The following is a 14,037-nucleotide window of genomic DNA, read 5'->3' as shown; positions in this document are numbered from 1 at the left end:
ATATACTAAGTATTCAAACAAAAACAAAATTCCTAATGAATGATATAGAATTAACACATGTCTGTCAACCACCTGAAAGGACTTCTGGACCATGACAAAAGGAAGATAAATTGGGCACATGTAGTCTGGGTGTGTGTGTGCTTTTCTGAAACCCAAGATTTTCCACCTTGGCTTGCATTTTGCTTTGCAGCTAGTGCTGACAGCAGCCATATATATATATATATATTGCTCTAAAGCGTTAAACAGAAACACAGTATCTATAACAGTTAGTGCCTCACTAAGCTTCCCCAACTCGGTTGGGGAAGCCCAAGGAGGCCTATCAAAGGAGGTTATATATAAAATACACAAAGATACAGGCCAAAATGGATTCCAGCAGGTCAAATTCTGCTGTCAGCAGCAAGAGCAAGAGGCATCATCAAAATTTTAAAAATTAAATAAAAATCAAATAAAAAAAAAAAAAAAAACTTGAGCATTTCCCAAACACAAGAGTCTGGTGGTATAAACGAAGTTTGGTTGGTCTGTGATGAGAGCGACCATCCAATGGAAAGCAGCATTTCATCACAATGTATTTGTCTGTAGTGAACTGGAAAACTTATTAGCAGCACTGCCAAGAAGACCCTTTCAAGGCTCTGCAGGGATCCTGGATCAGTTTAATATCAGATTCCCCTCTAGATGCCAAGAGGAGAACAGAAGGAGCACCCGCCACCTCCAGAGATGGTCCACTGACTCTGTTCACAAAAGAAAGATTGCGAGGAGACAGATGCCAAAGAACTTGGAAGAAAGATGAAATTCTCAAAGAATTCAGTAGGGCACCAAAAGGACCAAAGATAATAAAGCTATATACATACATACATACATATATATATATATACACACACACATATATATATGTATATATATATACACACACACACATATATATATACATACATATATACATATACATACATATATATTTCTTTTGCTTGTTTGCTTATGGATTCCTTTGGAGGGAGAGAGAAAGAGAGAATGGCAGGTGTACATTTACCAAAACACTTCCTGCTGGCCTAGAAAGCAGGAGAGTGAAAGCAGGAAAACATTACTTTTTTGGAAAGTAGTTTAGAGTATATTTAAGAAGGGGCTTAGGACAAACTAAGGCCCTCAAGGATTAGTAGAATTTATGTACAGTCAATAGCCAAGGTCTAAATATAGTGAAGGGGAAAGGCTGAAATTATAGATTACCAGGATCACTTCATACACGGTGCCTCAAGTCCAGATTACTTCAGGGAGTAAACAAAAGTAGATGAGGGGAAGCTGAGATTGGAGTTACCTGGGTCTTCAGGATATTTTTATCGAAATACCACTGGTAAGACAACAGGCATGAAAGGAATGAGGGAGAAGCCTAAGGAAGCTGAGTTGACAAAGATTACCAGCAAAGTACAGTTGGGAATGGTTTTAGGATCAATTTGATTTACAATTTTCAAATATATATATATATCGATATCAATCAGCAACATGACCATATAACTGAAGAGATGAAATCTGAGGTTCAAAACGATGAAGGTAGCAAATACAAAGGAGGAAGGCAAAAGTTTTAACTGATATGCAAAGGACAAGGAAAACTGCAAGGTAACTGAAGAAGGTAATTCAGAGTAGAAATGAAGGTTAGATAACAAGGTTAGGAACTGGAAAAGGGAAAATACTCAAACAGCATTATACTATGAACAGTGAGACAGGGAAGTTCTAGCAGGAATAAATGCATCTACTGAATACAAACTACAGAAAAATTTTGTTTGTTTGAAATAGCATTAATGCATTACATGCAGAACATTGTGTACAAGTAAAGTTTTATTGTATCACAGAAATTCAGAAACAATGCAAAAGGTTAGAAAAATCTGAAGGTTGTTCCCTAGGGTCCATTTCTCTAAGGAAGGCAGGGGAGGATTTGACTCTCAAATCATTGTCACTACCTCACTTTTTGGATGGGGACAGACAAACAAGGAAACACACACGCACGCATGCACGCAAACATACATACATACATACATGGGTACACGAGCTGACATACATCTCACCCCTCGGTTTAAGGATGTTTAAGGATTAAGCTGGGCAATTGGCTTCTAGGTTGGGGGGAGGGAATCAAATGTCAGAGAACTCAAATGGATACCATGAGCTTATAATTATTTTAATTTGCCTAGGCTATGGAAACTACCTGTCTATCTATATTCCAATAGTTTCCCTAGTCACTTCTGGGACTGCCAATCAGTATTAAAGTCTCAAAACCCTTCAACCCCAACAGCTCGGCACTGCTGCCTCCAATTCTATCCCACCTTTTAATTGGCTGCCCCCGTTCCTTATTTTAGCCTCTAGGTCCCAATCAACCAGACATTAACCATGGGTTCCTCATCATGACAGAAGGCAAGGTATATAAGAGTAAAGGGACCTAAGTAGTGATCTGAAAACAGTGAACTCACCTCACTCTTGTGTTTATTCTTTGGAAAGCTTTAAGTGGATGAGCTAGTCAGATAGAGAGTAGAACTTTAGATATCCTTTTTACTAAGCTATTCCAAGATCAGGGTAAATAGTCTGAACAAACATAAGTGATGTAGCAATATGGTTAAAAAAAAAATAGTACTTTCTCAAACTCCAGGAATGTTTTAACCAAATTAATTTTTTTTTTTTTAATGGGCAGCAGCAATAAGATGTGTCAAATTTCAGATTCTGGAGGCTCCTAGAACAGATTTTCTAAAGAATGCATCTTTCAGTAAGATTACATCACCAACGAAGAAGCTGAACAGAAAAATCTATTGAAACTTCGTTTACACCCCAATGCAGACAAAGCCCGTCCCTCCTCTGACTGTGGAACTGGCCTGTACCTGTGTGATATAATTTAACACCTAGGGAAGAGAAATCTAAAGAGATATCGTTAATCACAGTCAAACAATTCACAGAAAGAAAAGAAAAAAAAAAAAACAACTTACTTAACATTACTGTACTTTTACTATGAAACACTTGAATACGTTTCTAAGGATGTATGTCTAAATTAAAAATAAAACTAAGACTTAACAGCTTAATAAATATGAAGTGAAGAATACATTACATAATAATGGAGTCAGAGGAGAAATGAAAGTTCAAATGGCAAACTATTCTCCAGCATGTATGGAACATGCTACAGGGCAGTTGGTGCAACTAAGCTTAATGCAATCATAAAATATTGCCTCAAATAGTCTGCAGATGGTGGATGAAGTGAATGACATGGCAATTATTTCAGACAGACCAAAACTTACAGGTTGATTCACATAGCCTGTCCAAAAGTGATCCACTAACCAAAAACAAAGTGGGGATTTGGGAAAGGGAAAAGGGAGAGGTAAAGACTGCATGGGAATAACAGTTAACAATGACCCCAACCCACCCCAAAATAAAAAATTAAAAACCATGACACAGAAACTGTGTCTGTCATCCCAACTCCATAAATTTATTTTGGAGGTGTGCTTTTGGGTAACTCAAAGTTTATTTTTACACCAGCCTCAAATCAAAACCATTAAGACTAAACAACCCTCTCAAATAGGGGAGAAAAAAAAAAGTATGGAATGGATTTGTTTCCAATTCAAACAGATCATATATACCAAGGTGGGGTTGGGGAATAGGTAATGGATAGTAGGGTATAGGTGAGGAAAGAACCAGGCTGACAGCATGAAATCACACTTCCAAGTACGTTCATGTTGACTTCAAACAGGAGAGACAGGTCTTAAGCAGGATCAGTTCACCACAGTTAAAAATATCTACAAATCTTTCTACATACATTTAAAAACAGAAACCATGTTGAAATTTTTTTCAGTTTTTAAAACTTCAATTCAAAAGAACTAGCAAAAAAAAAAAGAAAAAAGAAAAAAGAAAAAAAAACGAAAAGAAAAAGGAATGCATAATGTTTGACCTTAAAAAGCACAAACACACGTAATGGATTTGTACATGAAAGACCTACATTTTCAATATTTGTCTCAAAATCTTTGAGGCAATGTTTAAAAAAAAAATCTAGCTAATTTTTTTTCTTTGGATGGTGTGAAATAGTTTGCCATCTGAGCAAAAGGAGAGGATGAAGAAGTTTCAAGGACAAACGAGATCAGCCTTTACCTCGAGGCCTCTGCTTCTCTGCGTCATAGATCATGACAACTTCAGTGACCTGAAAAAGAGAAAGGAAATTCTACTAACGATGTTGTGCAGGGAGGGTGGGCTGGTTACAAGAAAGCAACAGGCCAGACCAGGGCAGTCATATCAACAAAAGACATGCAGCACTTCAGACTGACTGAGAAATTCTCAGCTAACACAAATTCAAACAAAAATGACTATTTGGGGTCACTTGGTCATGAGATGACAAAGTTTAGTACTGCCCAGAAATGAGGGTGGTCTAAACAAATGTACATACCCATGACACATATCAGGGAATCAACACTGGAATGTAGAGAGTGCCCTATGTGAAAGATTTTAACATGAGCAGATCTTAGAGGGACATGTGAACAGTTCTTTCAGTTAAACTCTATCTAAAATCCTTTTAGAGACAGGTCAATCTCCAATGACCTCTGAGCAGAGGAATATACTACTCTTTGTCTGCTTCTTCTTTGAACCATTACACTGCACTTTTCAACTTTAGAGGCTTCTTCACAATGAACATTGGGCTGTTTTGAATAATCACAAAAGCTTGTGATAGCGTTAAAAAAAAAAAAAAAAAGAACAAAAATTAGATCTGAGGGAAAGCCATAAAGCATTAGGGTTCTTTGCACTGTGAACTACCATTTAAATTGTTTAATGCAGGGACAGTTAGGTGGTGCAGTGGATAGAGCATCAGCCTTGAAGTTAGGGGGACCTGAGTTCCAATATGACCTCAGACACTTAATACTTCCTGGCTCTATGACCCTGGGCAAGTCACTTAACCTCAATTGTCTCAGCAAAACAAACAACAAAAAAAGTGTTTAATGCAGAAAATCCTTTCAAAATAGGGAAAAGATTAAAACAATCTTTAACCTACTTAGTGAGTTTGGGGAGATGATTTGAAGAGAGATTTATATGTCATATTTTTCCCTAGTAGACTTGAGACGGTTTCACTCACAAGTTTCTTTCTCCCAAGTTCACATAAGAACATTAAATGAATATATAAGTTCATTTAATTCACCTTTACAAAGCACTTTATCACAATAATTCTGTGAGGCTAATACAATCACCTCAATTTTATAGATGACAAAGGGAAGGATAAGAAAGGGAAAAGAAAGGAACAATTATAAAAGATGCAATCCCAAATTTCCTGAATCTGATCTTTAACAAATACAGTTTCCCAAAGTTTTACATCACGTTTAACTACAGATTTACAAATGCAAACCTATCATCAAGCCCCATACTTATGTTAGAAGAGGGTTGGGGTTTTTGTTTTGTTTGGGGGTTTTTTTTTGGAGGGAAAGTAGGAGAGATTGGAAAAAAAAAACAAAACAGATAATCTTGTGTTTCAATCCTGTATTAGAAAGGCAAATCAGCCAATTTGAGTTTTGCCCCAAATTACTGAGTTCTGCTAAAGTCCCAAAAAAGCAGCAAAATGGCTAAAAAAGGAAGCAAGAAGCAAGGTTTTGTTCTTCTGGTTGTTAATATCTTATTCTTTGATTTAAGAAAGTTTGCCAATCATAGAGATATTCAGACTTTTGTGCTATAAGAGATCTTGTAAAAGTACATTTAATATCGCGCTTAAACATTCTGCTACTTCTGAAGCACTTAAGAATGAAACAAATTGGGAGCAGCTAGCTGGCTTAGTGGATAGAGCACCAAGCCTAAAGTCAGGAGGATCTGAGGTCAAATATTACATCAGACACTTCACACCTCCTAGCTGTGTGACCCTGGGCAAGTCACTTAACCCCAACTGCCTCAGGGGGAAAAAAGAAAATGAAACATATTTATTCAGAAACTAAGAACAGGCCAAAAGGGAAAGAAGTACTCCTAATAGAAACCCAAATGAAATAACATAATTCATTCCACATAATCCACAAAACAACTTCCAAGCTCTCAGATATGTGCTACAATTTAGTTTAGATCTGGCCTATGAGATGCCTTCCTCCATTGTAAAGAAGTGGTTCATATACCAAAGGCCAACTTTTGGAAGCCAAATGAATTTAATTTCTCTGAAAATAGGCATAGCCCTGTCTAATGCTGCTGCTAATTAGTTCTGCAAAAACAAAATGTTAGGTGAAATGTTGCAGGGTGTAGTTGGTGCTTTAATTAGACCATCTGTTTTGTACATCAGGCAACCAACCAAATGATACTACAATGAGGTTTTGTGACATTACAGCAGCTGAAACAGGGGTATGCCTGTACCTTCGACTACAACCAAGCCATTATAATCAAACAAATCTTTTAAGAGTCCACAACCTGCATTTCCAAAAGCATCTCTGTGAGAAGGTAGAGACAGTGTAAACCTGAATCATTCATTAAAGCATGTACCATTTTCAGATAAACTAGAAAGTTAGAATATTGAGAATGGCAGAAGGAACACTGATGCCATCCTCCTTTATTCATTTCAAGATAAATAGGATGGGGGGATTTTGAGGTGAGGGAAAAAAAAAAAAGGAAAATGCTAAGCTAAGAGCTTAATCTTAAACTAAGAGCTACTACCAATTAAAAATGTGTCTGACTGTCTAAGATTACAACAAACATAACCATGTCTATCTGTGGGCAAAGAAAGATTTACTACCTTAATCCAATCAAAGCAACTAAACTAAGGGACAATGTCTTCTATAACAAGTCAATACCTACTGTCATGATAAATGACTCACCACTCCAAATTTCTTGAAGTATTCCCTGAGCTCCGTCTCGCCGCAATTGTGAGGGATCCCTCCAACAAAAATTTTGTTTGATTTATTGTTATCGCTCCTAGGACCTTTCTGCTGTATCAAGGAGGAGAAATTGGTTAGTTCATATTGGAAAAGTCTTTATAATCCTCTTACCTCAGCTTGTTATTATATAAATATTTCTATTTGTACTACATAGCCCTAAGTAGGTTTAGAATTCTAAATTACCAAATTTTTTCCCCTGACAAATCATCTTCTAGTATCTACTTGAAGACCCCTAATAACAGATTAACAGGTTTAACAATGCTTCCTATGAACTTTCAAACCTCATTTTCTACTAAGTCAGATATTTTGTTCATCTCAAATTCTTTCTTAATATGGAAGGGAATATAAAAAGTATGAGTGAATGATACCAACTTATAATTATGCAATAGGGTACAATAAAGTATATAATTATGCAATAGGGTACAATAAAGTATCTAATACAGCAAGCAACATTGCCACACTTTAAAGACAAAGCTAAGCTACTGACAGCTCACCTGAGTAAAAAGACAAAAGATCTAGCCACTTCAAATAATACAAATGTCTTCTGTAAAACTATACCCTAAAGTACTTCACAAAAAGGAGATTTGAAAGTAGGACTCTGGATTGGCAAAGTTATCAAAGCAAATGCTCAGAGGGATTTAAATTCTAATTCACCCTGACAGTCTATGATTTAATTGCCGATTGCTAATTTAAAAAAAACAAAACCAGTTATCCAAGAATATCATCCTTATTTTTGTTTTCCTTTAAATATATAAACCTTCTGTCTACCTCAAGTTAAATGTCAAAGATAAATGTCAAAAACAAAACAACAACAACAACAACAAAAAAAAAAAAAAAAAAAACCAGGTCTGAAATGAAAAATTATTACTAACATCCTTGTTTAATGGCTATCCTTTAAAGAAAATCAAAATTTAATCACTTCAGAAAATTAATTGCTTATCTCTGTGTTTATTATATAATCTAGAGGAAGATCAATCTAATTTTCCCGGCTTTACCAAAAGGAGCAACCTAAGCTGCTGGTTTTGCTTTCATTCTTCTATAGCAGAGACCCAAGGAGATAGGTATCTAGTATATTATGCCTTTACAAAAAAAGGGCTCTGTTTAAAGCAAAACCTTACTTACACTGTTTTCAACAGTGATAGCTTGCAACAAAGGAAGTTAAGAATTCAACAATCACTGCTTATGAGCTATAACAAATGAATTTGCGTAAATCAATAGCACAAAGAGAAAGAAAACCCAAAAAGTTAGATCCTCAAAGACTAAACTAAAAGAATTTGCTATTAATGTTTAATTGGGGTCATGAAATTAAAGAGCTGAAAGGGACCTCCCCAAAATACCTAGTCCAACTTTCTCACTTCATAGATGATGACAATGACTCCAAACTAGTTATAGTGATTTAACCTAGGAAAAAAATGGCAGGATAGAAATTTGAAACATAACTTATTACTGTAAGTCCAGTGTTCTTTCTATCAACCAGACTGACTCTGTTGTTCAAATTCATGTTGATGTTCAAATTCATGACCCTAACTCCAGTGAATGTTCCATTAATGGGCTTGCCTTTTAAGTTAAGGCAAAATCCTCATGAACAGATCCAAAGAAACCTCCCTACCACTTGGCTAAGAACAGAAAGGCTCATCATCCAAATAATGGCCATAACAATTAATATATGATATAAAGGATTGTGATATACTATGGGGAAAGGAGTGCTCAGATTAGAAAAATCATAGCTCTCTGAAGTAGCAAAGAACCCCTCACTGCTTATGGCATGTTTTCACTACAATGATTTCATTGCATCATAAGTGTGAACAAAGTCCAAAGCCCCTTTCCTGCTTTAGCTGTATACAAAACTTATCTCTCCCATTAATGTGTAAGGATCACCACAAGCAATAGTGTTTCATTCTTTGTATTTGTTTCTTCCTTAAACTCTAGCACAGAGTTTGGCAAAGAACAGGCATTTAATAACTATCTGGCTTGATCAACTAGTTAAGCATCCCTAACAAGCTCAGTCTTTCTGTTTAAAGAGTTCTAGTAATAGAGATCTCAGTGACTCTACCTCACCTAGAGGCAGCTAACAGATACAAATCAAATGTCTTGTCCAATTATTTATGGCAAAACAAGACTTGCTACTATTATCTTCTCATTCCTAGCCCAATTCTCTTTCCATTAAGATCAAAAAGTCTGCTACTAATACTCAAATGCATTTCAAAAACATCAAAACTACAAATGAAAGGTTCTATAGCAAGAACAATCAATCACTGAATAAGCTTACTAGACACTTTATAGGCTTACTAAAAACAGCTAATGTCTGTCAAAAAATGGTATAAATGGTATAAAAAAAAACCTATCATCTTTAATTTATAAAACACATCATCCTGAAAAACTCCAAATATTCATTCTATGTCTCAATAACAGTTTCTTGGCTAATATAACCGAGTCACTAAATACTTAAAACAACTTTCCAAGAAAATAAAAGGCTCAGATGAAGACTCAGACACGGTTTATTATACTTTGATGTCTTCTATCTTAGAATTTGACAATCAAAAGTTATCCCCCCCCCCCAAAAGTGTCAAACTGGGTAAGTGTGTAAAAGATGACAGAAGAATTCTCAAAAATAAAAAAAAAAAGTTTAATGGTTTTGGATAAACTTTCAATTATTCAAACATCAAAGGAGGGTCTTCCTTTACTCTGCCATTATCATTTATCAGAAACAAATCTTTTAATGCATAACTTGAAATTACTTCTTCCAAATTCACCTTTCTAGATTTATCAATATATCTAGACTCTCCCTTTACCCCTGGGCCCCACCTTCATTTCCCTTACCCATCCTTCCTTTGGTCGTGTTCTTTCTGGCTGCATTCCCCGAGGTGTGCATGGCTTTGGGTCAATCTGTAGGAAGTTTCAAACCAGCTAGTTGTGAATATGCAGACTACTTTCTCTATAAAACAAGATGTTAGCAACAGCAGCCAGTGGCAAATTACCACAACCTCATTGGGTCAATTTACCATATATCATTATTACAATAATTGATGTGAGAACTAAACTTCATTTTTTAAAAACTTAATTCGAATTCTTGAAAGAAAAAAACTTTAGCATACAAAATACAATTTCCCCTCACAAAATTAATCCTAAAAAAGGAGGGAAAAAAAAAAAGAAACTTACATTGCGGCCATCTAATGTATGTGGTCTGCTGGCCAGCACTGTTCCCACACAATTGGGATCTTTAAATTTGACAAACCCAAAGCCTCGAGACTGGTTGGTTGTTTTATCTTTCATGATAACACAGTCTACAACTTCTCCATATTGGGAAAAGTAGCTGCGCAGCGTTTCTAGTCAGAAATTAAAAACAAAAACACAAAAACATATAACCAGTGTTAAGCATTTATTCTGAGTGATTACCAGAAATAATAGAACTTTATAATTTAGCAACCTGAACTCTTCCATAACATCAGTAATTGTATAGTAACTGAAAACTCTTTATCTTGACTATCCCTGCTGTTTGGATTTGATAATTTTTGGTTTGAGGGAGAAGAGGAATGATAAAGGGAGTAAAATAAAAATTTTAGTTATTTTTTGTGCTATAGAAAGATTATAAGCAATTTATCAATCACGATGAGAGAAAAACATTGATTTGGAACATTCAGGAAATCAACATGAAGGGAAATATTTAACAGTACAACCTGTCCAAATATTGACCAGTACCTAGAGCATTTGCTTTGAATCTCATATAGCCAAGAATTGTTCTCCCTTTAAAAACCTACTGTAGCCTTTTAAAATACCAGCTAGGAGCATGAAATCTACATAACTCTTCCTTATTTTTGATATGAAATTGAAATCTGACAGTCACACAGTACATTATTACCAGTCCTCTACCCTTCAACCATAAGTACACTTTTGAGGAATTTAGTTTTTTTAATCTTAAGAAACAGTTGTTTTCTTTTTTCCCTCAAATAGATTCTGAGAAACAGAAGTAATAAACATATTTAGAAGCAAAAATAAATAAATAAATAAATGAATGAATGAATGAATGAATGAACGAATGAATAAATAAATAAATAAATAAAGTTGACCTACCTTGCGTTGTGCTCCAGTCAAGGCCACCCACGAAGAGCTTTCTGTAATTCACAGAACAGAACAGTATTGTTAAAATCAACAATCTTTATTTATATGAAGCCAAACTTAGTTAAAAACACTCAAGTTGACAATGCTCCAACAAGATATGTGTAAGTTTATGGTAATAGAGACATAAGTCTGTATTGGAGAAGCTTCCATTACATAGCTATTAATAACCCATTAGATAAATCTTTGTTTGGGCTTATTCCTGTTTTATCTAAATAGTACCTTCAAGAAACAAACATATTCAAAGTCATTAAAACTTGAAACTTTAGATTACATGTCTGTAATCTAACTTGTCTTACGTGAAAAGAAACTTCAATAAACATTTATTAATAAGCATCTGTTATGGACAGAGCACTGGACTGGGCATTAAAAAAGATATAAAATTTGGAAAACATGGTTAATTGCTTCTTTCTCAAAACAAAGTTGTATAAGGCAATTATGGTACAAGTTCTAGAGGTAATGTGTAAAAATCAGTGAAATTTGCTGTATTAGGAAATCAGAAGCAAGGTTAAAATATTAGCTATACCACCAATGAGACCCTAGGCAACACTTGAATAGGCTTGGTTTCTAGATCTGTAGAATAAAGGGGGTTGGGACTGATTAGCTGCTCTCTAAGGGCCCTTTCCTATTTAAATCTAAGCTCTTCCCCAAAAAGCTTCAACATGGCTATTCAAGTCAAAGTAAATCTCCCCTTGCCCTTCTTATTAATATTTAATTTGTATAGCTCATATTTGCATTACAATATTTATTATGCTTTCTTCAGAAATGTGTGGCGTTTAAATGTATGAAGATTATTATATTTCTTGCAAATGAGCAAACAGGTTAAGAAGTTAAACATTCTGGATTCAAGTTCAATTCCTGTCTGATGCTTATTACATATATGAGCCAAGCAAATTATGATCTTTCTACATCTAAGTTTCCTCATTTGTAAAATGAGGTTTCCAAATCTAAATCTAGCATCCTATGATCCTGTTAGTCCTTGGAACCTCCAGGTTTTCTTGACTACAAGTTTTGTACTCTTCTATTACATTAATGGCTCAAGTATAATTGTTCTAGAAAACCTGGTTCTTTCACTTACTGTATTGGTTTGAATAATGTACCCCCAAGTAGAAGCCGGACCACTGAAATGCAATCTCTTTAAGATTAAAAAAAAAAGTGTACTGAAAAATATTAGCAATCACACATCAGTCAGATTCTACACAATACCTACCTATAATTGTATTAATACTATTTGACTTTGAAAAAATAAATGACTTAACTCTTCTAAACTTTAGTATCCTCATTTGTAAAAAAGAGGATCACTAGCCTGAGTCAACCTCCACAGGGCTAGTGTTTTTAAGTGTTTTAAAAATTAACATATATTAATGTCCCCACCTAAATTAGAGCTTCCTTAAAATTACTTTTCAGAACACCTATAGCATCAAGGTACTACTTATTACTATCTTTACTGATATACTCTTTTCCTTGGAAATAAGGACAACCTAATAGACAATTCAGGACCAGTGAACAATATTGGGAGGTACAATGTGAGAATTTACATGATAATAATCCACTTCTAGAGGGGCACATTAAAGACACAAGCACATTTTAAAGCATCAGTGCTCCATCAGCAATGATGGAAACTATTAAAAAAAATTAATAAACAAGTATTTGCCAAATGTGGAAGTTCACTAGCATCTTGTCTGATTAAAGATCTTTCAAGATTACTGTCAACCCCATTAACTCTACTCAATCTTATTACTGTGTAGGGCCTAATAAAACAGGCAGGCTGCAATTAAGAGAAATCCCTTTACAAAAATGAGTGGAATAGCACAATTTTCAGGTGCTCTTTTCTACTGCAGTTTACATTTTCTCACTCTCTAAGGAGAAGTACTTAAAACTGGCATGTGAGACAATTCTACTGCCATTACTACTAAGGCCTACTATGTTTTAGCAATATATTCAATGAGAGAGAGAAAAGAGACAAGGATGTCTTGGCTATTTCACTGACAAGGCCACCTTCCACATTCCAATTGTTGAAACCAAAGGTTTCTGAAGAAGATATATGGGACAAAAAGTCATAATGGTGCTCCAATTCAGACCTCATTAACTTAAAAATCACCAAACTCCTGTCCATACCATTTCTAAATTAGGCCAAAGAGAATACTGAGCTAACACTTACTTTCTCCCCATTTACCAATTAACCAAATGATGGCATCGATTTTCAGGAAGAGCAGCCATTTGTCTTCTAGCTCCCCACAGTAGGCTTCTGTGACACCATTTAAGCAACAGCCATTTATACCATAATTATGGGATCCTCTTTGTGGAACTTTAAAATCTCATCTACTTTATTCAGAGTAGGAAAAGGTTTGCATGGTTTAAAAAAAAAAAAAAAAGACTAGTATTTACACTTAAAGAGGTGTTTCCCAGAAGTAAAATCTTTAAAGCATATTTAAAACAATCCAATTTATTTTCAAAAATACAAACTTTTACCAAGTATTATATTCAACAATAACAGTAACTTAATAAGCAGGTACTTGCCACAAGCATTGTAATCCTTTACATACTAGAAGAACCAGTTTGGCCAGTTAATGTTCCTATTGTCATTATTTAAATTTTATAAACATAGGTGCCAAAGCAATGTCAGAATTTAACTTCTTTCGGTTTTTTAGAGTAGGTCCTATTATAGCCTGTAATACATCATCAAAATTTCTTAGAACTTGTTCTAATACTTTCAGTTCTTGTAAATAAATTAAGGAAAACCAGTCTAAATAGCATTTGACCTACTAAAAATTCTTACATAATGTAGTATTTTACAGTTTACAAAGCAGTCTTCTCCCTACTGTTCCCAGAAGAATCAACATTATTAGCCCCCATTATCTCACACTGCTCTGAAAGGGTTATGAAGCCTCAATAACAAGTCATCTGCCTTCCAGTTCGATGTTTCCCTACCCCATTTCTCCTTTGTGTCTTTGCTGCACTACAAAACAATACTTTGAGGAAATACTTCTAACTCTGCAGGGAAGCTGAAGCTCCCAGTATAAATATAAAACAGGGGAACTAGAAAGCGCTCTTAGAGAGTCAGGTAACCATT

At 35.0% G+C, this 14,037-nt stretch overlaps 1 protein-coding gene across 7 annotated transcripts in view; it reads right to left on the bottom strand.

Annotated features, from left to right (window-relative positions):
* The window catches only part of DAZAP1 (DAZ associated protein 1), a 41,118-nt gene that overhangs the window by 15,779 nt on the left and 11,302 nt on the right, over positions 1-14,037 (bottom strand). For 4 of the 7 annotated variants that reach the window (XM_051972190.1, XM_051972192.1, XM_051972193.1 and 1 more), the window contains exons 2-6: positions 10,920-10,960; positions 10,008-10,174; positions 9,669-9,734; positions 6,789-6,899; positions 4,111-4,159 (exon numbers count right to left, since the gene is read on the bottom strand). In XM_051972190.1, the coding sequence (XP_051828150.1) occupies positions 4,111-4,159; positions 6,789-6,899; positions 9,669-9,734; positions 10,008-10,174; positions 10,920-10,960 (434 nt within the window). Of the gene's footprint in view, positions 1-4,110; positions 4,160-6,788; positions 6,900-9,668; positions 9,735-10,007; positions 10,175-10,919; positions 10,961-14,037 lie in introns of those variants that run through there. The other 3 variants (XM_051972191.1, XM_051972189.1, XM_051972194.1) reach the window with 2 other exon arrangements.

The sequence above is a fragment of the Antechinus flavipes genome, chromosome 1 (genome assembly GCF_016432865.1).
Source record: "Antechinus flavipes isolate AdamAnt ecotype Samford, QLD, Australia chromosome 1, AdamAnt_v2, whole genome shotgun sequence".
Lineage (NCBI taxonomy): Eukaryota > Metazoa > Chordata > Mammalia > Dasyuromorphia > Dasyuridae > Antechinus > Antechinus flavipes.
The sequence above is the reverse complement of the archived record's forward strand: the minus strand, read 5'-3'. Positions and strand labels throughout refer to the sequence as shown.